The 26,828-nt window shown below is 44.2% G+C and overlaps 1 protein-coding gene across 1 annotated transcript in view; it reads right to left on the reverse strand.

The window, feature by feature from the left end:
* The window catches only part of Slc16a2 (solute carrier family 16 member 2), a 107,569-nt gene that overhangs the window by 8,595 nt on the left and 72,146 nt on the right, over window positions 1-26,828 (reverse strand). The window contains exons 2-4 of the mRNA XM_090327063.1: window positions 7,194-7,338; window positions 2,258-2,708; window positions 423-566 (exon numbers count right to left, since the gene is read on the reverse strand). Coding sequence (XP_090183189.1) covers window positions 423-566; window positions 2,258-2,708; window positions 7,194-7,338 — 740 coding nt within the window. The remainder of the gene's footprint in view (window positions 1-422; window positions 567-2,257; window positions 2,709-7,193; window positions 7,339-26,828) is intronic.

A 26,828-nucleotide genomic window follows, 5' to 3' on the forward strand; every position in this document is an offset into this window, starting at 1 on the left:
CATATATGTAGCAAAAAGCCAGAAGTGGTGCTGTGGCTCAAGTGGTAGAGCTCTAGCCTTGAGAAAATCCAGGGACAGTGCTCAGGCCCTGAGCCCAAGCCCAGGACTGGCAAAAAAAAAAAAGCTTAAAGACACCCAGGTCCTGAGTTCAAGCTCAAGGTCCAGGGGTAAGGGAGGGGGACTTCCTGTCTAAGAGGTTCCAAAACACTGCTGTCACTGGATATGCACTCCATGTTGGTGAAGGAGGCAGAACAAAGATAGTTGCCTTTGTTGGAAAGCTAAGAGAATTCGATTTTTCTATTTTGCCCACAGGTAAGGTCAGAGGTAGGGTCCAGGTAGTGGCAATGACACATCCTACAGCCATATCCCAAAGCCTGGGGACAACCTAATCTTCCAGATGGTACACAATTAGTCTTACTCACCTGCAAGTAGATCTTCTTTAGTCCAGGAATGGAGTCGCTGACATGGCCAGACACAAGACGCCCAAGGCCCGAGGTAGCCCCGATACACACCAACAGCACCCAGGTATCCTTGATGTCTGAGAACTCCTCTTCTACATACTTCATCTGAAAGGCATAACACCGGGACCCCCAAAACAGAAGGGGGAAGAGGAGCTGAAAGATGAACTGACAGCATATCCAGAGCCCTCTTATTTTTCATTTCCCTGGCCCAGGACAAGAATACATTCCTTGTAACCCCAACTCAAGATTAAACTCTTTGGCCATTTCTAACATCCCCTAAAGACTGCTTACGCTTTGGAATTTAGGCTTCAAGGAAGAGCTGAAGGGAGATTGGTATCTCTGAACCCTCTTTAATCCCTGATAGGACAGAACACAATCTTAACAGCCAAGAAAACTCCAGACATTTCGCTACCATCTCTCCTTTTCCTCATTCCACACTGACAGGCAGGGGCAACATCAGGCTGCCAGGGGAGAAGTTTCGCCAGTTGCTATGTAATTTTACCATGTGTGTTTCAAGAAACACAAAGTTTAAAGGCTGAGGGGATAGCTCAGTGGGTAGAGCATGTGCTTAGTGTGCACAAGGCCCTGGGTTTAATCCCACAAATACACACACACACACATGCATGGATGCATATGTGCACACGCATACTTGTACGCACACAGTTTTGAACTCCGTGGAGAATGCCAGCTGGTATGAATAATGTTGTGGCCAGCCAAATTCTTTTTGTAGGGGGTTGGGGTTTGAACTCAGGCTTCACATTTGCTAGGCAGATGTTCTACCATTTGAGCCACTATTCTCAGCCATTTCTGCTCAAATTATTTTTCCGATAGAGTCTCATGATTTTGTTCGGGGCCAGCCTTGGACTGTGCTTTTCAGTAGCAGGAGTTATAGGCAGGCACTACCTATAACGGGCCCCTGATTTCTGTACTAGGGCTTGAACTCAAGGGCTTGGGTACTGTCCCTTAGCTCTTCCCCCCCCCCCAAGGCTGGCACTGTACCACTTGAGCCACGGCTCCATTTCCAGCTCTTTTTCTGGTTAATTGGACATAAGTCTCATACAATTTTCTGCTGGTTTTGAAGTCTGATGCTCAGATCTCATCCTTTTGGGTAGCTACAATTATGGGCATGAGCCACTGGCACCTGGCTCCTAAATGAATGTCTCTACTGTAAACATCATTACTGCCTTAAAGAGACAACTATACATTATGAAGGAGAGATCTCATTCCTAAACAAAATCATTTGCACAGAAAGATCATCCTTCACCAATCATAGTCTTAACAAAGGCAATTTTCAGTTAGCTAAGCCAGTTCCTTGCATCCAATTATCTTCATCTCTTTTTTTTTTCAAATCTACCTGGCTGGGATTGTGACTTAGTGGTAGAGTGCTTGCCTAGCATGCATGAAGCTCTAGGTTTGATTCCTCAGTGCCACATACACAGAAAACGCTGGAAGTGGCACTGTAGCTCAAGTGGTAGAGTTGCTAGCCTTGAGCAAAAGAAGCTCAGGGACAGTGTCCAGGTCCTGAGTTCAAGGCCCAAGACTGGCAACAAAAAAATCTCTCTACTTTTTTTTTAAATCATGAGACAGGCTGTGGTTCCTAGCTCTTTCCCTTAGAAACTCCTTTAGTTTTCCATTGAGATTTTTCCTCAACCAGTGCTCTTTCCCTCTCCAAATTTCCAACCACTGTTTTGGTTTTTCTAAAGATCTCAGCTCTTTCAATGTCTTCACCCCCTCCCTCTGGGCTCCACACAGGTTGAGGACAGCTTCTTGGGGGAGGCCACCCTGGTCTTCCTCACCAGGTGTACATAGGGGACGAAGTAACCCAGGGCGGCAGCAGCAATGCCGAAGGCCCAGATGCGGTAGGTGCGTTGGCGGAACACTCGCATGTTGAAATACTTCCTGAGCTGAGCCAGAAAGCGTTGTTGCAGAGTATGGACACCTCTCTTGCTTGGGGTGTCTTGAGAGCCGGGCAGGAGGGGCCGGTAGGTGAGTGAAAGCAGCATAAGAACAAACATGAAGGTACTCAGCACCTGGAAGGTTTGGGCCAGCTTGATCTTATCCCCCAGCATTTTGATGAGGAAGGGGAAGGACATGGAGAAGATGCTACTGCCAGCAGACACCACACCATTGGCCAGACCCAGGCGGCGTTGGAAGTAGTGTCCCAGGATGACGAGGGATGGTTGAAAGGCGAAGGAACAGCCACAACCAAAGAGAATCCCATAGGTGAAGTAGCGCAGGCTTAGGGAGCTGTGGGAGAGACACCAAGAGCTATCCTCAGCAGCCTGACCAAAAATCTGTCTCCAACCTCTCTCTAGCCTCCTAACTCCACCCTTAACCCCGCAGCCCCAATTACCACTCCCCTTGTGAGCAGTTAAGGAGTGGGGCCTTTTGAACTCTATTTGCATATGGGGAAGCAAAGACTCTAAGAGCTAATTATTCTTCAAATAGAATTGGGGATTAAAACTAAAAGGCTTGGGGGCCGGGAGTTTGGCCTAGTGGTAGAGTGCTTGCCTACCATGCATGAAGACTCAGATTGGATTCCTCAGTATCACATATGTAGAAAAAGCCAGAAATGGTGCTGGGGTTCCAGTGGTAGAGCTCTAGACTTGAGAAAGCCCAAGGACAGTGCTCAGGCCCTGAGCTCAAGCCCAGGAATGGCAAAAAAAAAAGGTTGGACTTGAATCCAGATCTGTGTTGTGATTGGAATATACATAGTAAGTGGACAGTGGAAAGAAAGCCAGAGTCAGCCTTTGCAGTGGCTAGATGAGAGAGCAGAAGGAGTAGGCCTGTGCATTAGAATAGTTTCACCAGAAAGCTGTGCATATTTGAAATCCTAGCTACTCTGGAGGCTGTCATGCATGGATCATGGTTTGAAACCAAAAAGAGCAGGAAAGTCCATGAGACTCTTATCAACAAAAAGCCCAAAGTGGAATTGTGTCTCAAGTGGTAGAGTGCTAGTCTTGAGAAAAAAAAAGAAAAAGAAAACACACACGCACGCACGCGCGCGCACACACACACACACACACACACACACACACACACACACACACACACACAGTTTGACCTGATTGCTCACCTAGACAGGATAGGCTAGAAGTCAAAGCTTTATCTCAGGTAATGACAAAAGTCAAGAAAAAGAAGTCAAAACAGTGGAAGCTTGGGTCCCTTCACTATCTTTCTCCATGTTCAGGACTTTTAATATATCAGAAAATGATTAATGATCTCTTTTTTTTTGCCAGTCCTGGGGCTTGAACTCAGGGCCTGGGCACTTTCCTTGGACTTTCTCAAGGCTAGCCCTCTGCCACTTGAGCCACAGTGCCACTTTCGGCTTCATCTGTGTATGTAGTACCAAGGAATCAAACCCTGGGCTTCATGCATGTTAGGTGAGCATTCTACCACTAGGCTATGCTCCCGGCCCTGACTGACAATCTCTTAAGAGTCACCCATCCCCAACTTTGCCCAAGGTTAAGATATCCCAAGGCCTTTAAGCCATTGCCCTCGGTGATCTCCATGGAGCCCCTAGTGTAAAGAGTGCCTTTCATTTCCCAAATTCTGCTATTATTGCTGGACAAGGCGGATTCATTTTCTCTGTCACCTGGAGACTTGAGAGGAGGAGGAGCCTTAAAAAAGTTGTAGCTTGGCTAAATAAAACACGTTCTGGCATCCAACTCTGAGGCCCTACTATGGCACAAACCTCTGTAACAGTCAGCAAAATGTCAGAAGGGGAAAGGCCATGAAAGGTCAGCTTGGCTACCCATTTATACCCCCTAGGCAATATTGACACAATCTAATGAGTTTTCTTTTGCATCTTGATGCCTCCATGTGTTTTGCAAGAGTTCTAATCTGACTATGAAATTACCCAATATTCTTTTCGGTCAGGCAGTTCTTCACCAGATATAAACTCAGGGTGCACCTTAAAAGACTAAGCCCATGCGATAGAGACAAGGTGCTACTCACCCACATGAGTCCAAGATAAATTATTATCACTGGTGCTTTCCCATCTGCTTCTAGTCACTAGCCCTGAGCAGGGCTTTTCATTTCAAATTTCTTTTTTTGCCAGTCCTGGGCTTGAGCTCAGGGTCTGAGCACTGTCCTTGGACTTTCTCAAGGCTAGAGTTCTACCACTTGAGCCTCAGCACCACTTCCGGCTTTTTGCTATGTATGTGGGGTACCGAGGAATCGAACCCGGGTCTTCGTGCATGCTAGGCAAGCACTCAACCACTAGGCCAAACTCCTGGCCCTCATTTCAAATTTCTAAAGGAGCTACGCTAGCTCCTCCTCCTCTATCCTGTCTTCTGGGGGTCTTCTCCCATTTGATTCTGGGTACTGTATGGGATTGGCATGGGCTGGGGCTTTTATCTAAGGAAAAAGAGCTAGACTTCAAGAAGGGCAGAGACAAAATTTGGGGTTCAATTCAGGGCGCTTTGTAGTGAATCTCTTTCTAGCTGGGTCCTAGGAAGGAGGGTCCCGAATTGGGCTTGCCAATGTCTCATCAAGCCTGCCTGTCCTCCTCTCCACTCCACATCATCCAAAAGAACTCACAGCTTTCAAGACAACAGGAAGGATGACTATAACCACAGGCAAAACCTCTTTTTTCCTCCTCCTCCTCCCTCCCCACCACTGGACATGAAATCATCCAGAAAGTTTCTTGGCTCTGAAAATGTTCTTACAGAAAGAGCAAATGGGATAGGGGGTCAGGGGCTGGAAATCAGAACTCTGACTCCAATGTGCGTAAAGAAAAGTGCCAGAAGAAATCACATCTGAGCTCCCTTCCCTCCTGTGACTGAATCCATGTAGAGGGGAAGGGAAATGAGATCCGTATGTTGGTAATTTGTTTACACTTCGCTCTGCTCCTCCTCAAGAAACAGTCCTGGGCTAAGAAGCCCTGAGAGACTGTAGCTGCTTCTGCCGCCTAGCTCCCCCCCACATGAGGAGCCAAGCACTAGCCTAATTGAGAAGGGGTGGGAAGGGAGCAAATGAGGCTGACCCTCAGTGGAGTCCTGAGAAGGTTTGGAGTGGCTGTCTTGGGGAAGGGGATATTAAACAGGTTCCAGGCAGGACATGGTTTTTCCTCCTCCTCCTCTGTCCCAGTTGGCTGGGATGAATCCAAGGAACGATTGCATGCCAAATCTAAGTTCTGCTGGAGGGCAGATGAAGCAGCCAGAACTGTTCAAATCATAGAGAAAGCTGGCTCACCCCCATAGGGCCCAGTCAAGGCAGAACACAGTTACTCTCCACTGTGAGTGGGAACTTAGTCCTAGACAGTCATGGCTCTTTTCTGGAGGAGTCAAACTCAGAAAGCAAGTTTCTGACAAGTGAGTTCTGCCTCTCCTCCTCACATGTCACTGTGGCCACTTCTGTGTCTCCAGGCCAGCGTACTCCCTTATCAGCCCAGGCCGGTTGCAAGTAGCAGGTACCATAGCTTGCCAAGGGTCTAGCTGAAAGTCTACAATGTCTTTTAGGATTTCTTCATTACTAAAGGAGCCTATGGTGGAGGCTCTTTACTAGCTTCTCCCTTATAATAGGCTTTGGCTTGGCTGGAAGAAAAGAAAGCATAATAGGTAGCGCCTTTCACATAACACTACCAAGTTCTGCCAAGGGAACTAGGCTTTGACTTTAGCCTAATAAGGCTGCTGGGTTCTGGGTCTGTACCTTGATGAGGGATGCTGCTTAGCATCCTTTCTCTGCTATGTATTTTTTCCTAACTCACCCACAGTTAGAGATCCCCCAGAAAGGGGTGGGGCAGCTGACCTTTTTGTCAGTAAAAGTTCCTTTTTGGGGGGAGGGAGGGGGATGCCAGTGTTGGAACTTGAACTCAGAGCCTGGGCATTATTTCTGAGCTTTTGTGCTCAAGGCTAGTGATCTACCACTTGAACCATAACTCCATTTCTGGCTCATTTTTGAGTAATTGGAGATGAGTCACATGGACTTGACTGACTGGGATGGCTTTGAAGTGTGATCTTCAGAGCTCAGCCTCCTGAGTAGCTAGGCTTGTAGATGTAAGCCACTGGCACCTGACAGTATGTTACTTCCGGAATCCTGAAATGCTAGGTGTTCACATGGGTTCACTCAAGTAGCCAGCTTCTAGGAGGGAAAACAAGATCATGAGATATAGGCTACATTAACAGGGAAGAGAAGGGCTTACCTAGAGAGACAAAACCTTCTATTGGTGGGCCGGGAGTGTGGCCTACTAGTAGAGTGCTTGCCTTACATACACAAAGCCCTGGGTTCAAATCCTTGGTACTACATACACAGACAAAGCTGGAAATGATGTTGTGGCTCAAGTGGTAGAGCACTAGCCTTGAGAAAGCTCAAGAGCAGTGCCCAGGCCCTGAGTTCAAGCCCCAGGACTGGCAAAAAAATAATCCTTCTGATTTAATTCTCTCATTTTATTGATTAAAAAAAACTGTGGCACAGAAAGAGGAAGGATACTCATTCATTGTTCACTAGCCATCATCCATTGGCCAAAACTTGGCTTGGACTCAGCTCCAAGAACTAGGCTTAGGCTCCTCCCATCATTTTGGAGCTGTTAGGACTATTCCCTACAAATGTGTCCTGAAGACCCGACTTACATGAGTCCCACTGCAGGAGGAATTCTGGGAACAGGATCTTTGAGGGCCCTACATAGCCATGGCCACAGGGGATTCTGCAATGAGAATAGTGTTCCTAGCTGATCTCAGAAAGAAGCCAGTCCTCAGCCTTGGGGAAATTGCCAGTAACTCCTAGCCTTACCTTGTGAAGGAGCTGGTATGGAGGCCGATGAAAGCAACAGCAGCCCCAGCAGTTGCTGTGATGCGACAGCCCAGACGGTCAGTGAATATACTCACAATAGGAGAACAGAAGAAGATCATGCCCATTGCCAGGGCTCCTACCCAGGCTGCAGAGAAGAGAAGCACAAAGATATTGTCATTTAACATGATGCTTAGGGCCAGGAGTGTGGCCTAGGGGTAGAGTGCTTGCCTAGCATGCACGAAGCCCTGGGTTCAATTCCTCAGTACCACATACACAGAAAAAGCCAGAAGTGGCACTGTTCTTCAAGTGGTAGAGTGCAGGCCTTGAGAAAGCCCAAAAACAATGCCCAGGCCCTGAGTTCATGCCCCATTACTAGCAAAAAAAAAAAAACCAAACAACCCATGATGCTTAGCAAAGCTGCCAGGACCTCAGTTTTCTGTGACTTTTCAGCAGAGACATTGGCTGCATTGTCGGCTTGCTGGCCTCTGATTCTTGGAGAGGGGTGTAAATTTCTATTCCAGGATGGCACACTACCATTTGAGTTACAGCTCCACTTGCAGCTTTTTGGTGGTTAATTCATTTCTTGGATTTGCCTGCCTGAGCTGACACAAATAACCTTAATCCTCAGATCTCAGTCTCCTGAGAAATTAAAATTACAGGTGTGAGCCACCAGCTCTATAATGGTTTTTTCTGTTTTTGAAGGCTGAATATTGGTAACTAGCCTTATCAAAAAGAAGAAAATTTCCCCTTTATTCAGATTTTTTCCAACCTGTTTCACCTCCTCAGCCCCCAGAAAGAAAACCCATTTTTAAAACAAATTGTTGTTGTTGTTTTTGTGTGTATGTTGTTTTCTCATACTGAGTTTCATCTTGAACCTCTTTTCCAGGCTAAATAAACTTAATATCTTTAAACTTTTTTCTTAGCTCTAATTTATAACTCCAATTATTTTCCAAAGTTTTCCTCTGAACATGTGCCAAGTCTTCATCATAGCCATCAAGAAAACATTCATTGTCATCTGAGCAGGGCACTGAGCCAGCTTGAATGCCTTCAATGGTAGAGCCCCAAGTAGGCCGGAGGACTGCAAACTGAGTGCCCTAAGAACTTAGTCTACCACCAGTGTCTGATATTTTACTGCCAAATAGCATGCTCAGATTCCCACTGCAAATCTCCACTTTGCTGAGCCCTAACTACCTGTCTCTTGCACTATTGTCCCTGGACAAACAGATACCTGGGTTCTAACTTCACCTCTTATCTGCTGTGGGACTTTGAGGAATCATAACACTTTTCCCAATGGTTTTCTCATCCATGTAATTGGTGCCTTCCTCAAAGTCTGTTCCTTTTTTCTGCCTGGTTGGGAATTGAACATAAGGGAAGCACTCTACCAATGGGCTACATTCCTTGCCCAGCCTTCACAGTTTTTAAAAAAATGATAATCAGATGTAATCATATAAGTAGGAGTGCTTTGGAAACACTAGTAGGTACATTACATATAAAAATCAAAGCAAGGGACCGGGAGTTTGACCTAGTGGTAGAGTGCTTACATAGCATGCATGATGACCCAGGTTCGATTCCTCAGTACCACATACATAGAAAAAGCTGGAAATGGTGCTATAGTTCAAGTGGTAGAGTGCTAGCTTTGAGAAAGCCCAAGGACAGTGCTCAGGCACTAGTTCAGTCCCCAGAACTGGCAAAAAAAAATCAAAGCAAGGTCAGGAGTTTGGCCTAGTGGTAGAGTGTATGCTTACCATGCTCGAAGCCCTGTGTTCAATTCCTTGGTAACACATATACAGAAAAAGCCAGGAGTGGCACTGTGGCTCAAGTGGTAGAGCAATAGCTTTGAAAAAGTACAGTGCCAAGGCCCTGAGTTCAAGTCCCGGGACTGGCAAAAAATCAATGTAACGACAAAGAATGAACCAGTGTAACAGCAATACTCATATGACCATATGTTGGAAAAGAACTTTACAACTTCGGAGGGGGGGGAGGGAAAGTGGGAGAAAAACATGGGAGGGGTAACAATGTTCAAGAAGTAATGTACTCACTACCTTATGAATGTAACTGTAACTCCTCTATACATCACCCTGACAATAAAATAAAATTAAATACAAGCCAGGTACTGATGTCACACTTGTTATTCTGGCTAAGGAGGTAGGAACCTAGAGGACTGCAGTTCAAAGCCAGCCTAGGCAGAAAAATCCAGGAGGTGAATCTGCAATTAACCCACAAAATGCTAGACTGGAAGTGTGGCTTAAGTGGTAGAATGCCAGCTTAGAAAGAGCAAAAAGCCCTTGAGTTCAAGCCCTAGTACCAGCATGTGTGCAGGCATGTGGCACACACACACAAACACAAAATGGATGACAGACTCAAATGTGTAAAGCTTAAAGCTGTAAAATTCATAGAAGCCAGAGGAGAAAAATCTCACTGACTTTAGGCAAGATCGTATTGATAATCATATAAAGTATGACCTATACAGAAAATTTTGATGCATTAAACTTAGCCAAATTTAAATTTTCTGGTCTTTAAAAAAAATATTGAATCAGCCAGGTGCTGATGGCTCATGCCTATAGACCTAGCTACTTAGGAGGCTGAGATCTGAGGATTGAGGTTCAAAGCCAGCCCAGGCATTAAAGTCTGTGAGATTCTTATCATCATATAACCACCAGAAAACGGGAAGTGGAGCTGAAATGGTAGAGCACTATTCTTGATAAGAAGAATTCAAGCCCCATGACTGATATATATATATATATATATATATATATATATATATATATATCCTCTATGTTGAAAATGAAGCCTAGAGCCAATGGTCTACACCTATAATCCTAGCTGCTCAAGAGACTGAGGTTTGAGGATCATGGCTTGAAGCCTACCTACGCAGGAAAGTCTATGAGACTCATCTCTAATTAACCACCAAAATGAGTCAGAAGTAGAGCTGTGGCTTAAGCCTTGAGCACAAAAAGCTCAGGGACAGTACCCAGGCCCTGAAGTCAAGCTGTAGGACAGGAACACACACGCAAATATATTAAAAATGAAAAGCTAGGCCATAGAGTATGAAAATTAATTGAAATGTAGATATCTGACAGAAGACTGGTATCCAGCATATGAGTATAAATTGATTCTCACAACTCAATAAGAAGAGTACAAACAATCTAGCTTAAAATTTAAAAAAAATCTTGAACATACATCACATGTGCATAGAAACACTTGCTGTGAATATTAATTTAGCACTTGAAACAATGTTCTACATCATTGATCAATTGGAAAACGCAGATTAAAACCACCATAAAAGCTGGTCATGGTGGTACACATCTCTAATCCCAACCCTTGGGGAGGCTTGAGACAGGAGGACCATGAGTTCAAGGCCAGCCAGGGCCTCATAAGACCCTGTCTCAAAAAAACAAAACCAACCTGTGCACTAAAAAGGTTTTTTTTAAAATAATAGCCAGGAGTTTGGCCTAGTGGTAGAGATCATGCACAAAGACCTGGTTTTGATTCCTCAATACCACATACATAGAAAAGGCAGAAGTTGTGTTGTGGGTCAAATGGTAGAGCACTGGCCTTGAGGAAAGACCAAGGACAGTGCTCAGGCCCTGAGTTCAATAGAGGGAGGATGTAGAAGAACTAGAAGTCTAATATACTGCTGACAGGAAAGAAAAATGGTATACTTACTTGAAAAAATGTTTGGCAAATTCTTGAAAATCCACCTTGTCCCACTGAAATCCCACCCCTAGGTATTTACTCAAGATAAACAAAACCTATATTCAAACAAAAACCTGTACCTAGCAGCTTTTTTCATAATGGCTCCAAACTGGCAGTAACCCAAATATACAGTGAAACTCACTCAGCAACACAGAGGAATGAACTATTGATACAAGCAGTCACTTGCACAATTCTCAAAAGAAAGGCAAATAATTCCATTTATAGGAAAATCTGGACAAGACAAAACTATGGGGACAGAAAAAACATCAGTGGATACCAGGGACAGAGAGGGGGTGAAAAGATTGAATACTGAGTGTGCAAAAGGTCATCTTTCCTGGTGATGGAAATGTTATTTATGTTAACTACAATGGTAGTAATCCGTTTGGATATGTGCTTTAGTGGTAGAGTGTGAGTTTAGCATATGTGAAGATGTGGGTGTGATTCCAAGTTCCAAAAAATTCATAGAAGTGTGCAGATAAAAGTGGAAATATTAGGGGCCGGGAGTTTGGCCTAGTGGTAGAATGCTTGCCTCGCATGCATGAAGACCCCGGTTCGATTCCTTGGTACCACATACAAAGAAAAAAAGCTGGAACTGGTGCTGAGATTCAAGTGGTAGAGCTCTAGCCTTGAGAAAGTCCAAGGACAGTGCTCAGGCCCTGAGCTCAAGCCCAGGACTGGTAAAAAAAAAATAGTTAAAAAGTGGAAATATTAGGGCTGGAAGTTTGGCCTAGTGGTAGAGTGCTTGCCTAGCATGCACAAAGACCTAGGTTCAATTCCTCCAACCCACATGCATAGAAAAAAGCCGGAAGTGGTGCTGTGGCTCAAGTGGTAGAGCACTAGCCAAGGACAGTGCCCAGGTCCTGAGTTCAAGGCCCAGGACTGGCAAAAAAGTGGAAGTATTGCCATATGCAAGTTGTATCTATAAAACTGATAATAGTTTGAAAAGGGGCAGGGACTAGCAAAATAGTTTAGTGGCAAGATATGTGTTAGGCATGTGTGAGGCCCTGGCTTCAATTTGCAGGGGAGGAGTCAGGAAAACAGGAAGTTGTACTATTTTTTGGTGCCAGTATCAGGACTTGAACTCAGATCCTCACTCTCTTGCTTGGCTTGATTGCTCACAGCTGACACTGTACCACTTGAGCCATACCCCCAAACCAAGTAATTTGATGATTAAAGGGAGAGGTAATCTTTCAGACTTTTCATGCTGGCTTCACACCTCAATCTTCCAGATTTCAGCCCCCTAAATAACTAGGATGCCTTGAATAGAAAAGTTATGGGTGAGTGCTCAGGCCCTGAGTACTGGCACATAACAAAATCCTTCTTAAATAATTCTAAGTTCTGTGTTATCTTAATGTTAGTGTCAGTTGCCTTTCTTTTCTTTCTTTCTTTCTTTCTTTCTTTCTTTCTTTCTTTCTTTCTTTCTTTCTTTTTCTTTCTTTCTTATCTGGTCAATCATGGGGCTTGAACTCAGAGCCTGGGCACTGCCCCTAAAGGTTGTTTTGTTTTTTTAAAAAAAAAAAGACTAGCACTCTACCATATGAGCAACAGTTCCACTTCCCAAAATTTTAATGGTTAATTAGATATGAGTCTCATGGACTTTCCTGCCCAGGCTGATTTTGAGCCATAATCCTCAGATCTCAGCCTCTTGAGTGGCTAGCATTATAGGCATGAACCACCAGTGCCCTGCTAGCTGCTTATCTTCTTTTAAAAAATTAATTTAAGTCAATTTTTCCTGCTTCTTGGCATGACAAATTATTTTCTATTGTACCCTGAACATTTGGGGACATTATAAGACTCTGTATCTTATTAGCTGACTTCCTCTGACAACTTGGCAACAAGGCCCCATCTCATTACTGCCAAATGGGAGTGAAAGTCCATATTCCCTGCTCATCTCCATCAGCACCTGGGGAAGGAAGGGTTCCTTGTTATTGCTGGGGAAAGGCATGTTTTAAGAGCTCTATTATGTTTCTTCAGATACTTTGTAGGTTGGGAAACCTAGTAGAGTTCTTAACCATTTCCAGAGAGGAAGCGGATCTGTGGCTTAAGTGGTAGAGTGCAAACCTTGAGCAAAAGAACCTAAGGAACAGTGTCTAGAACCTGAGGTTAAGCCCCAGGACTGGGGAAAACATTTTACAGAGAAATCAGACATTTGGAGTGGAAGAAAATATTAAAAGAAAGAAATGTAGCCTGATACATGAACAAGTAAAGCATGGTATAAGATGAAGTACTGAAAGGATTGCTAATGGGTTAGGTTATTAGAAGAAATGTAGTAAGAGGAGAACGATCTGGGAAAAAGAAGAAGCAGTAGCCCTAATGACAATGTTCATGATAGTTATAACCATATTGATGATAAAATGAACAATATTGGTCTCCCTCTACTGCACTTAGTTTCTTTTCTTTGAAAAATACAAGGAGGAGGGGCTGGGAGTTTGGCCTAGTGGTAGAGTGCTTGCCTAGCATGCACAAAGGCCCAGGTTCGATACCTTTCCTCGGTACCATATACATAGAAAAGCCGGAATTGGTGCTGTGGCTCCAGTGGCAGAGTGCTAGCCTTGAGAAAGTTCAAGGACAGTGCTTAGGCCCTGAGCTCAAGCCCAGGACTGGCAAAAGAAAAGAAAGAAAAGAAAAATGCAAGGAGCGGCAATAATTTTCTAGAACTATTTTAGTCAAAGCTAGGGAGTTTTTTTTTATTGTTCTCCATAATTACCCTTGACAAAGAGATTTTGATGAAGCAGCTCAGATTGTGAGATTGTGGGCGAGTTAAGGTGGGGTAAAGATTTGCATAGAACACATATCTTTCTAAACAGAATTGGAAAAATCAGAGGCAGAGTTCCACAAACTTCCTACCAGGCAGAAATACTATTTTCAATCCACTCCTATATTGCTAAGTCAGTGCCTATTTCCTGAAAGAAGCAAATGTGCTGTTCAACAGAGTTCTGGACTTGAAGGATGAACTGTCTACAAACTTACCATTGACTCTGTTCATCCAGTTGTTCCCAGAGTTCTTTAACCCTCAATCACTCCCTCCAGGTGAGTGAGAATTAGCCCCCAACATTCATACTTGAAGTGAGCATAATATCGGTATTCAACAAGCATCCCCTTTCTTTCCTCTTCTCAGGGCCATTACCAACAGGGCTTCTGTTGGGCCTGGGCAGCCTGAGGTCATAACCCTAGCCTTTTCAGCTCCATATTAGACCCACTAGCCTTCAACTTTCCTCATCCTCAAAGTGATTTTTTTCACTCAAGTATCCAATTAATGTCCTGGATCCTCATCCAGGCACTCAGGCAAATATCTTTGAAGTACAGGGAGACCACTCAGAAAAGACCTCAAATGTGAGACCAAACTCCTTTGTTGCCAAAAAATCAAGCACTCCAAGCTCTCCCTCTGAGTTAAAAGGCGAGAGGAGGGAACTCCAAGAGTCAAACTCTTCAAATCAATCACAGGCTTTCACAAATTCCTTCTATTGTGGAAAACTAACAAGAGCTTAAATGAAAGAGGAATGGAGCAAAGCCAAAGAAGGGCCAACGCTGAGTAAGAAGCAGATAGAAAGCAGGAAAGGGGTGCCATGGCGTGAGATGGCTCTCTTCAAGGGCATCAGGTGCTTCTTGACAAAGGGCATCACAGAATAACAGCACAGCAAATAAAATCAAAGGACCTCATTCAAAGGCTGAGCTAGCCAACCACTCTACCCAATGGTGAGTGGAAAGAATGCACAACGAATCCAAGTCTAGGTTGCTGGAAAATACTGTGTTCTACCTATTCCTCTCCAGTGTCCCTAGAACCTGGTGAAGATTCTAGATCTAGCTGGGGTGAGGGAAGTTGTAACGGTACAAGCAAGGCAGAGGAAAGTGGGGTAGGTGGCAGTCAGCTTAGCACTGTGATGACTGAATATTGGCATGGGTAGTTAAGTGGCTAGCACTCATTAATGGTGAAAGGAGTGGTGGAACACATTTAAAAGGAGACAGGTGGGGGTGGGGAGGAGGGAAATGGGGACCAAGACATGTGAAAGGGTATCAATGTATGTGAATTAATGTACCTTCTATCTGGCAAATATCATGTAACCCTTCTATTAATTACAATAAAAATATATGAAAAAAAGGAGACAGGGAGGGCATTTCTGGGTCAGCTGGAAAGCTCAGAGGAGAGAAAGGCAACTTTGTGAATTTTCTTGGGGGATGAGCTGCAGAGCACTGACTTGGAATCTATGGTTGATCAGGAAAGTGACCTCCCAGTGAACTTCCTTTCTTATTTCCCTACCCCTGTGCAGGTCCAGATTTAAGTGCCAGGTAGCTGTCTATCCAGCGAATGCATAAAACACAGGGAATGTACAAATATATGAAATGGGGGAAATAGATGAAAAACTTAGGGAAGGTTATTCCAAATTGTCCTACCTTCTCCCACTTCCCTCCATCCCTCCCTCCCTCCCTTCCTTTCTTCTTTTGGCCTAGTACATGGTAGACAAGTACTATACTATTGAACCAGCCTTTTTTTCTCCTTCCTTCCTTCCTTCCTTCCTTCCTTCCTTCCTTCCTTCCTTCTTTCCTTCCTTTCTTTCTTTCTTTCCTTCTTCCTCTATTTTTCTCTTTCTTTCTTACTTTCCTTCTTGCTTGCTTGCTTGCTTGCTTTCTCCAGTCCTGGGGCTTGAACTCAGGGCCTAGGCACTGTCCCTGAGCTCCTTTTGCTTAAGGCTAGCATTCTACCACATGAGCCACTGCTCCACTTCTGATAATTTTTTGGAATTGGAGATAAGAGTCTCATAGACTTTCCTGCCCAGGCTGGCTTTGATCTGTGATTCTCAGATCTCAGCCTCCTGAGTAGTTAGCTAAGATTACAAATATAAGCCATCAGCACCTGGCCTTTTCTTTTTTCTTTCCCCATTTTCTAACAAACATATTGAAAAGTTCGTTCTTTCCATTCTCAGTTTCTTCTAAACAATTTACTCACCATCCATCCACTATGTCTACAGATTTATAATCTGCCTTTATTTTAAAATACTTTCATATGTGTCCTGGCATTTAATCCTCCCAGTGGGTTTATTTTCCCCTTTCTTTCTTAGAACGTATTGTTTATTTTTGTCTGATGTGGTACAATAATACTGGAAATCATTCTTTTCCAAGCAGTCAGAATCTGAACAAATTATTTTTTCTGCATTTTGTTTCAATGTATAATAATTTGGAAGGGCTGCCTACATTTGAGTTTCAGAAATTCTTATGCCAATAGCCACAGCAAATACAAGTTAACTTGTTACTTCCTTTATTTGGTCACTTGGTCACCTTCTCGTTGCTATCATTGCTTAATTTCAAATTAGAATTAAAGAAAATCTAGGTATTCTGTGCCTACTCATTTTTTTGCCAGTCCTGGACTTCAGGGCCTGCGCACTGTCCTTGGACTTTCTCAAGGCTAGCACTCTGCCACTTAAGCCACAGCACCACTTCCAGCTTTTCTATGTATGTGGTACCGAGGAATCGAACTTGGGCATTTGTGCACGCTAGGCAAGCACTCTATCACTAGGCTAAACCCCCGGTCCTGGATTTCTGCATTTAAAGATAAACATACCGAGCCCCAGAGAGATTCTCATTTAGTCATTCTTTGTCTTGGTCCTGCAGGGTTCTAATTAATGGCCTGTGGCTCACCGATTGACAACCACTGATTTCCTAGTGTCAGTTATCTACTCTAGTAGCATAGATTACAAATAATTATTTAATCATAGCCCACCTATGATTAGTTCCTGCAGTTTTCCTTTGAGGAGGCTGCCCTAGCATACACGGACTTGAAATTGTCAGACTTTCATTCAGTAGAGACTATGGGAAAGGAGGCAGAAACAGACAGAAAGTAAGGAAACAGCTGAGCACCTGTGGCTCATGCTTGTAATCCTAGCTACTCAGCAGGCTAAGACCTGAGGATCACAGTTCAAAGCCAGCCCGGGCACAAAGTCTGTAAGCCTCTTATCTCTAATTTATCACCGGAAAACCAGAAGTGGCACTGTGGCTCAAAGTGGTAGAGCACTAGCCTTGAGCTGAAGAGGTGAGAGATAGTGCCCAGGTTCAGAGTTTAAGCCCAATGATAATTTCACTGTAAAATACATTATAATGTCTTCTATATGGTTTATCACAATTGATTTAACTGTTATTAGCAAGGGAAAAAAAGAAAAATAGTTTTGGAAATAAAGTTTGAAGACTTACACCTGATTTCTAGATATAATGTTTCAGTAATCAAGGCAACATTATTTATGGGTGTAAATATAGACATTTAGATCAATGAAACAGAATAGAATGTCCAGAAATGGGCCCATAAAATTTTCACTCAGCTTTCTTGATCACTGTGGGTTCTCTGTATCACTTAAGTCATACTTCAAATCTGGGTTTTTGCTAGTTAACTGAGACTTTAAGTTTGCTAGTTAATAGTGAACTTTTGTTTGCCTATGCCAGCCTTAAACCATGACCCTCTGGGTCTTGAGTGGCTAGCAGCCATCAGAGCATACACTAGTTATTTTTGACAAAAATACCAAGACAATTCAATAGGAAAACAATTATCATTTTCAGTAATATATGCAAAGGTCAACTTGATAGTCCACACTGAAAAAAATAAAGTTGAATTTCTACCTTGTATAATATTCTAAAATGTAACAGTTAAAATGATAAAACACAGGAAAAGAATCATGACGATCATGTGTTAAGCATATTACTTAAAGTACATACAAGCAGCATAAAGAAACTTGAAATTGACTTCATAAAATCTTAAATGTCTTGAAAGACTTTTTTGTGACAGTCTTGGGGTTTGAACTCAGAGCCTAGGTGCTGTCCTTGAGCTTTTTTGCTATGGGCAGTGGTCTACCATTTGAGTTACAAATCCACTTTGTGGCTTTTTGGTGGTTAATAAGAAATGGGCTTTCCTGGGAGAGCTGGCTTCAAACTGTGATCTTCAGAACTCAGCCTCCTGAATAGCTAGGATTACCGTCGAGCCACCAGTGCCCAGCTATGAAAAATCATACTTAAGAGACTTAAAACAGAAGCCATAGACTAGAAGAAAATGCTTGTCGGTCATTTATCTAGTAAAGGACTGATTTCCACTGCGTGTGTGTGTGGGGGGGGTAGTTCATGGTAAAGTAGAGAAAAGGCCCATGTCCTCATGTCCTCTTCATTCTCCTGTCTGATCTGTGACATTTTAGCATCTGCCTTGCAGCTTCTATGTGCTGACTTGAAACAAAGTCCCTTGAGGTTGGGAAAAGGAAACCTGAGCCCAAGAGACCAAGAGTGAGCATGCAGTTAGGCCTGTGCTGGCCAATGGAGCCCAGAGCTCACAAGCTGCTTCCTAGGAGGTCAGCAAATCTCCACATCATCTATGGAAACATGTGCTGTTCCAATGATCTGTGCAACCACCAGGAAAAGAGCATCTGAGTCAAAGGGCCAATTTTCCAAGCTCCATTTTTGGGAACCATCAGTGCCTTTATAGGGCTAAAATGACACATAACAAATGTCAAAATAATGAGCCCCTTCCTGCCCTTAGAATGTGACTAGACTGAGCCCTGCTTTGGCCTTCGAGAACACTTTTTCGTCAGTCCCAGGGCTTGGGCTCAGGGCTTGGGCACTGTCCCTGAGCTTTTTTTTTTCACTTAAGGCTAACACTTAAGGCTAACTTTTTGGTGATTCATTGGGAATAAGAGTCTCATAGACTTTTGTATCTGAGCTACCTTCAAATTACAATTCTCAGATCTCAGCCTCTGAGTAGCTAGGATTACAAACATGAGCCACCAGTGCCCAGTTGAGGACACTTTTGAGCTAAGGAGGTAGCCAGTTTGCATAACTTCTTTTTTTATTTTTTTTTATTTTTTTATTTTTTTGCCAGTCCTGGGCTTGAGCTCAGGGCCTGAGCACTGTCCTTGGACTTTCTCAAGGCTAGAGCTCTACCACTTGAGCCTCAGCACCACTTCTGGCTTTTTTCTATGTATGTGGTACCGAGGAATCGAACCCGGGTCTTCATGCATGCTAGGCAAGCACTTTAACCACTAGGCCAAACTCCCAGCCGCATAACTTCTTCTAAGAGTTACCCTAAAAGGACAAGTGATCACTCTTCGTATAGTTCAGAATTAGAAAAGAAGCCTGGGATAGTCTGCCTGAAGCAGATGAAAGGGTAATCAATCTAAGGAAGATTAGCTTCCAGGATCAATATGACATTGATGCTCAGAATTGAGCCAAGCACTAATGTTGACTCCCCAGTTGAGGCCTGCTGCTTCATGAAGCATCAAAACTCAAAGGCAAGCCAGGCACAGTGGCTCATGCCTGTAATCCTAGCTACTCAGGAGGCTGAGATCTGAGGATTGCTGTTCAAAGCCAACCAAGGCACTAAAGACTGTGAGATTCCAATTAACCACTAGAAAACCGGAAGTGGTACTTTAACTCAGGAGTGGGGTGGTAGCCTTCAACTAAAGAGCTCAGGGACAGCGTCCAGGTCCAGAGTTCAAGCCCCATGACCAATTAAAAAAAAACAACTCAAAGGCCTCTGAGAAGGGATCTGCTGTCAATGCTGTGCACCTTTGGCTTCCTTACAGCAAAAGAGCAGAGGTAGGGGGAAGAAGGCACATTTTTAATCCAAAATGTCTTTCCCAAGGCTACCTTTTCTGTTTCATGTTTTCTGAGGGAGCTAGGAAAAATGGGAAAGAAAGAGGCAGAAAATCAAAAGTCCTTTCAAGCCAGAGGACATGAAAGTAGTTGGTCACTTATTGCCTAGTTGGAAAATGACCTTAAGTATCAGCTTGGTTTTCCTGGAATCAAGCTAAAAACATGAAGGTTCTCTGCTAAGTTCAACTTTCTATGATGTTTCCATAATGTACAGGCATATACTCTAAGCATATACTCTACCAGAACCCACACATGGATTTCAGAACAAGATTTACTTACTAGTTGACCTTGAACAATGGACTTCACATTTCTAAGCATCTGTTTTCTCTACCTTGTAGAAGTAACTGCTGTATGTTTGTTTTATGGCAATTAAAGTGATAGAAGAAATCTGGCATGTAGCGTTTACATACTATACTGGGGTAAGCAGATGAGGTCAATCAATGTTCTGATGCTGCTACCGAAGAGGAATCTATCTGCCCAACACCAACAACCTTCCGTTAGTTAGCCCAGGTTTATTGAACAGCTGTTATGCAACAGGTTATGTTTGTATGCCAAAGTTAATGATTGCTTAGAGCAGTGGATCCTCACAGCTTTTCACAGGCTCCAATACACTCTCAAAAATGAAACGTGGAAGCAAGAATCTTGACATGGGGCCCTGGAGTTTGGCCTATTGATAGAATGCTTGCCTAGAAACTATGAAGATCTGGGTTGGATTGCTTGGTACCACATACAGAGAAAAAGGCAGAAGTGGTGCTGTAGAGCTGTAGCCTGGAGAAAGCCCAAGGACAGTGCTCAGGCCCTGAGCTCAAGCCAGAACTTCTCCCCCTACCCCAAAAAAGAATCTGGTAACAAAAAGCTAGGCATTTAGTAGGTCAAATGCACAAGGAAGCTTGGTTATAGACTGAGTATGGGCATATAGGCCCCTTGTCTGAGAACAGCATTGGCAGGCAGTAGGGGTATAGGTGTTAGACCCAACAGAAGGATGAGTTTAAAGTTCCAATCCCATTCTCTAATTCAGTCTAGCTAGAAGTTGGAAATCATCACCATGGATGGAGCAGTGCAGAGGAGAAGGGGAAAGCAATAGCCACTGGACTCAGTAAGGAGAAAGCAGAGTCCATAGACTCAAGACAAATTTCTCCAGGGGGGAGAGGGCGGCATACACCTATAATCCCACAACTTGACAAGCTGAGGTAGGATGATTGTGAGTTCCAGACTAGCCTGGGCTACATAGTGAGACCTTATCCACACAGGGGGTGGGGAGGGAGGGAGGAGGGAGAGAAAAAGAGGAGAGAGAGAGAGAGAGAGAGAGAGAGAGAGAGAGGGAGATTGTTCTTGGCAGTGAGGAAGGTCCCAGCACATTTGCACCTTTGTCATTTAATGTCAATCTCGCCTCACCTAGGAACAGTTCTTTTACATTCTTAAACCTTTTTCTAACACTTATGTCACCATATTCTCATAGCAAACATATTGAAATGATTAGCCAGCAAATGTCCTCCTACACATCTTTCTTTTCTTCATAGAACTAGTATATATACATGTACACACCCACACATACACACACACACACACACACACACACACACACACACACACACAATGGCAGCACCATGTCACATTCTTCACATATACTAGTTATGTTGTACCATTGAATTCTCATAACAATGTTATAAGGTAATATTAGAATGATTTGATATGTGGAAGTCATATTTGTATCTTCTTTTGTTGGTATTGTTGTTGCAGGAATGAAGATTGAACCCAAGGCCTTGCATATGATAGTCAAGAAATCTACCACTGAGCTACCTCAACAACCTTTGATCTTTTGTTATTTTGTGCTGGTGTTTTGTTGATGTTGGTGGTAGTGGTGGTCATGGGGCTTGAACTCTGGGTCTGGGTGCTGTCCCTGAGCTCTTCAGCTGAAGACTATCTCTCTGCTCCTTGAGCCACAGAACCACTTCTGGTTTTCTGGTGGTTAATTAGAGATAAGAGTTTCATGGACTTTCTTGTCCAGACTAGCTTTGAACTGTGATCCTCATATCTCAGCCTCCTGAGTAGCTAGGATTACGGGCCTGAGCCTGGCTTGTGTTGGTGTTTCTGAGGCAGGGTTTTGTTATGTGTAGCTCAGGCTGGCCTTGAAACAATGATTCTCCTGCCTTAACTTCCTGAGTGTAGGGATTACAGGTGGAAACTCCACCACACCTGGCTGGAGTTAAGATCTTAAATACCCCCCAATATCACAAAGGTGCAATTGAGATATGGACACTGGGCACATGGCCTTGAAGGGGCCCTTTTTTGCTTTCTGGCCATGAAGTGAGTGGTTTTGCTCTGCCATGTAGTCTCCACCATATATATCCACAATGGCATGCCTTTCCACCCGTGGGTACTTTGGGGTGGCTGTGACCTTGGAAAGCCAGGACATGGAAATATGCCACCTTCCAGCATTTCAGAGTTTAATCTTTTTATTATTTGTGATAGTTTTTCTGTAGATGTGGTAAGGTGCAAAGAAAGCAAACAGCTTACTCTAGGCTCCCTGCTGTACCAGGATCAGAGAAATTCCTCGAAGTTCTTAACTCTCAAGTCTGGGCTTGTTTCACTTGAATATGCATGTGCTTACAGGAAAGCAAAGAAAGCTCTGTGGGTCTAAAGAAAATCAGACAAAAGAAACTCAGTCCATTCCCAGTCTTGTTTTAATTGGGTCTGTGGAGGCCTCTTGGCAGGGCCAAAAGGAGCTGACACACAAGTGCAGTGGCTAAAGAGAAGGTCAGGGGCCTGTAGGGACAGGACAAGAAAGTCTTGAAAGATCATATAATTTGGATGGAAGTATTAGGAAGGTAATGTTGGCCTTGAAGGCTAAGAAGTCCATTTCTGTAGAGGCTCTGTGGGATTGCAGAGTGGGTGGGATGAGGGAAAAAGTACAGGCAGAGTTGGAAACATGTTTCCACCCTGGTCCTCAGCCATGAAAGCAATTTTGAATAAGGACAAGCCAGGATATGAGCTGCGTGCTCAGGGCTGCAGTGACTATGGAGCAACACAAGCCACCAAGTAGGTGGCTAATGCATATGGAAACAGACCTCATTCAGTAATCCCAAATCCAGCCTGTGGGCCACACTTGGTTCCCAGCATCTACACCAATTGCATAATTCAAGAGTACGACCAGGTTTGGGAAACACTGAATTGGACTAACTAAAGTTGTCTTTGCCAGGATACTTAGTGAAGACGAAGAAGACCAGGAGAGGACTGGGAGTTTGGCCTAGTGGTAGAGTGCTTGCCTAGCATGCACTCAATTCCTTGGTATCACATACATAGAAAAAGCCAGAATTGGTGCTGAGGCTCAAGTGGTAGGGGTCTAGCCTTGAGAAAACCCAAGAGCAGTGCTCAAGCTCTGAGCTCAAGCCCCAGGAATGGCAAAAAAAGAAAAAAGGAAGAAAACCAGGAGAAGGAGATGAAAAAGACCATATGACTGAAGCTGTCTTCCAGAAAAAGACTCCAGCTGAACATCGGTGGCTCATGTCTGGAATCTTAGCTCTTCAAGCAGCTGAGAACAAAGGATCACAATTTGAAGCCAGCCCAGACAGGAAAGTCCTCAAGACCCTATCTCCAAATAACCAGCAAAATGCCTGACTGGAAACATGCTTCAAGTGGTAGAGCAAGGAGAGCAAGAGCAAGAGGCCCTGAGTTCAAGCTCTGGTAACGATAAGAAACACAAAGGGCTCTAATGTAAACGTCATTAATCCTGAAATTATTTGTGAATGGCATATATCTCATTGAGTTTGCTTGATGTGTATTAGAACCATTTGTTAAGGTACATATTTTAAAAATATCAACTTCTGATGCTGTTTGGGGGGCATTTCTTTATTTAAAAAATCCAGAAATTTGGGCCAGGAGTTTGGCATAGTGGAGCGTGTGCCTAGCATACACGAGGATCCACATTCAATTCCCCGGTACCACATACATAGAAAAAAACAGAAGTGGTGCTGTGGCTCAAGTGATAGAGCTCTATCCTTGAGAAAAGTCCAAAGACAGTGCTCAGGCCCTGAATTCAAGTCCCAGAACTGGCACAAAATAATCCAGAAATTCTCTTCCTGAAGATAGGACAGAGATGCCTTCCTTATCTCTTCCTCCTTCTTTCCCTCCATGCCTCCCTCTTTCTCTCTCCCTTACCCTCTCTTCTCTTCTTTTTCTCATGTTGAGCAATGAATTCAATGTTTCATATGCTGTACCCTAAGCTACAGCCCCAACCCACTACAATCTAGGAAACGGTCTCTAACTTGCTTTAGTAGTAGTCTTGCTGAAATTGGACTACTCAGACCTGGCAAAGACAGGGACCCAGTTACAGTCTCAGTCAAGAAAAGGACTCTGAAGCTAGGCACCCAGGGCTCATGTCTGTAATCCTAGCTGCTCAGGAGGCTGAGATCTGAGGATCGGGGTTCAAAGCCAGCCCAGGCACTAAAGTCTATGAGACACTTCTTTCCAATTAACCACCAGAAAACCAGAAGTTGCGCTGTGACTCAAGGGGTAGAGTGATAGCCTTGAGGTGAAGAGCTCAGGGACAGTTCTCTAGCCCAGAGCTCAAGCCCCACAACAAATGAAGAACAGGGAGGAGGAGGAGGAGGAGGAGGAGGAGGAGGAGGAGGAGGAGGAGGAGGAGGAGGAGGAGGAGGAGGAGGAAAAAGAAAAGGACTGTGAAGAGTCTGATATTTCCAGGAAGGCGATTCTTTGTCAGTGCCACCACACTGATGCTATTTCCCTCATATAGAGTGTTAAGGTTTATGACCTGACCTGGAGAAGAGTGAAGGGATGTAACACCGAGCATCAGAAATCTAGAGACCCACTGGACTTGTTTTCCATGGCCATGGGAATACACTGGACTTGTTGTTTTCCATGGCCAGGGAATACACCTGAGTGGAGGGGGAGTGGGCAGAGGTCATGTTGGAAGCCTTCTTTTCTGAGAAAACACAAAGCACCTCAAATGCTCCATATGCACTAACAGCCTGAAAAGCAAGACTGAGAAATCACATGATGGCAGTTAAAAGAAGGCCTTGCCTTAATTTTCCCTTGAATTTTTACTTGTACATTTCTGCATGTCTCTGTGCTCAGTAAATCCAGAACCCATAGGCCATATCCCTTGTCTCCACCCTCCTACGGTGACATACATAGAAGAAAGCAGGGATGGACAAAGTGGGCACATTGTTCAGGAATGTTTATGTTCATTGTCACTGTTACTAGAAGCCAACCCATAGACTGGTCTGAGGAAGAAAATATTCCAGTCTGCATTAGCAGGTGAAGAACAGAACTGTTTTCAGGACCATTGGACTTGCACTGTTTGTTGAGCCCACAGTTCATATCAGCCAGCTAGGAAAATGGAGGAGATGAATGAGTTCTGGGGCTAGGACACACCTCAGTGGTGGACTGCTGGAATAGCAGGTGAGAGGAAATACATTGATCTCCAACGGGGTAGAAAAGAAAAGGAAAGCTGGGCACTGGTGGTTCATGCCTGTTATCCTAGCTACTCAGAGGTAAAGATCTGAGAATCATGGTTCAAAGACAGCCTAGGCAGGAAAGTCTATGAGATTTTTATTTCTAATTAAACTCCAAAAAATAAGAAGTAAAGCTGTAGCTCAAAGTGGTAGATCACTAGCCTTGAGGAAAAGAGCTCAGGGACAGTACCCAGGCCCTGAGTTCAAAATTCATGCCACTAAAAAAACAAGAGAGAAGAAAAGAAAGAAAGAAGAAAAACACAGAATTTCTTTTTGCAAAAATAGAAATTGAGATCCAGGCTACTACCTGGAGGACTCCTGGCCTAAATAAGATGAGTGGGGCCAGGAGTTTGGCCTAGTGGTAGAGTGCATGAAGACCTGGGTTCAATTCCATGGTACCACATACATAGAAAAAGCCAGAAGTGGTGCTAGGGCTCAAGTGGTAGAGCGCTAGCCTTGAAGAAAGCCCAAGGACAATGCTTAGATCCTAAGTTCAAGCCTCCGGACAGGCAAAAAAAAGAGTAACCTCACCACTTCCCCAAAGTCCTAGAACCTTCCCAACTTACACCGACATGATAAACATACTTGCAAGTTCCCCATATCCTTAGCCTGCCTTGGCTAACCTGAAGCTGAAAAACCACCTTTACTGCCTCACCCCAAATGACAGTAGGGCCCTGATAGCTGTTGGGGGTTCCCGCTGCTTTCTAGCTTCCTTCAGCCTGGCAGCAGCTTGGGTCACAATGGCTGCAAGCTTGAGAGAGTAGAGCAGGTACCTCTTGTTCACTGTTTAATTCTCAGTCAGCCAGTCATTATGTGTTGAATAAATGTAGCTGTAAGAGACACAGCGGCTCCTAGGGTAAAGCTAGAATTCCAGCTCAGCACCTGGTATCAGATAACAACTAGTTATGACCTCGGGGTGTGTGTGTGTGTATGTGTGTGTTCTCATGCATGTGAATGCCTTCTGCCCACATCTTTCTGAGGATGGGTCTCACAAACTGAGTTTAGTTCACTCCCAACACTGCTTGTTAGCTACCAGGAAAGAGTCTCCTAAAGGATTCCCCGGCTCTTCTCTGTCCCAGCCCCTCCCCCCAAATAATGTGTGTAAACGAGTTTTGCTGGTCCAAAAGATGGAGAGTCAGGCTTGCTGAGGTCCAGTAGAGGCCTATTGTATTTCTCCATCTTCCATCTCCTAGTGGTTTGGATACGGCTGCCTCCTGACCAATAGAGACCTCAGGCAGGAACTTGCTAGACATGCTTGGACCCCACTCTCCCAATACTGTCACAGGGTGTGGGGATGAATGCCTGCCATTCACAGAGATGTTTCTGGAACAATCAGTGGAGACTTGGCTCCGAGAATCAAAGCTTGAGGAAATGGGCAGGAAGACACTCCTGACAGGAAAGGTAATGGGACCAGACACCACTTAGGAAGGGAGGTTTGTGTCTCTTCAGCTGAGCTAATAGAAAATTGGAAGCTAATAAGTGACTGGACAACTTCTGGTGTAGCCTCTACTTGGCTATAAGAAACTGACACCCAGGAAAGCGGCTCAAATAGTAGAGCACTAGCCTTGAGCTGAAGAGCTCAGGGACAGCATCAAGGCCCAGAGTTCAAGCCCCAGGACTGAAAAAAAAAGAAAAGAAATGGAGACCCAGGACAGGAAGTACCCTGTGCAGATCACAGAGCTGCCTAAGCTTAGGGCAGAGACCAAGTCCTGGGCCAGGACTGTTCAGTCAGAGGCTTCCTCAAAGGCAGGACAAAATATCCAGTATGGCCAATGTGTAGTAGGGGAGGGCCTCCTGTGGTCCTCAGAGAGTAAATGGTGCATGGGAAAAGAGGTAAGGCCAAGAC

The sequence above is a fragment of the Megascapheus bottae genome, chromosome X (assembly GCF_031878675.1).
Source record: "Megascapheus bottae isolate mThoBot1 chromosome X, mThoBot2.hap1, whole genome shotgun sequence".
Lineage (NCBI taxonomy): Eukaryota > Metazoa > Chordata > Mammalia > Rodentia > Geomyidae > Megascapheus > Megascapheus bottae.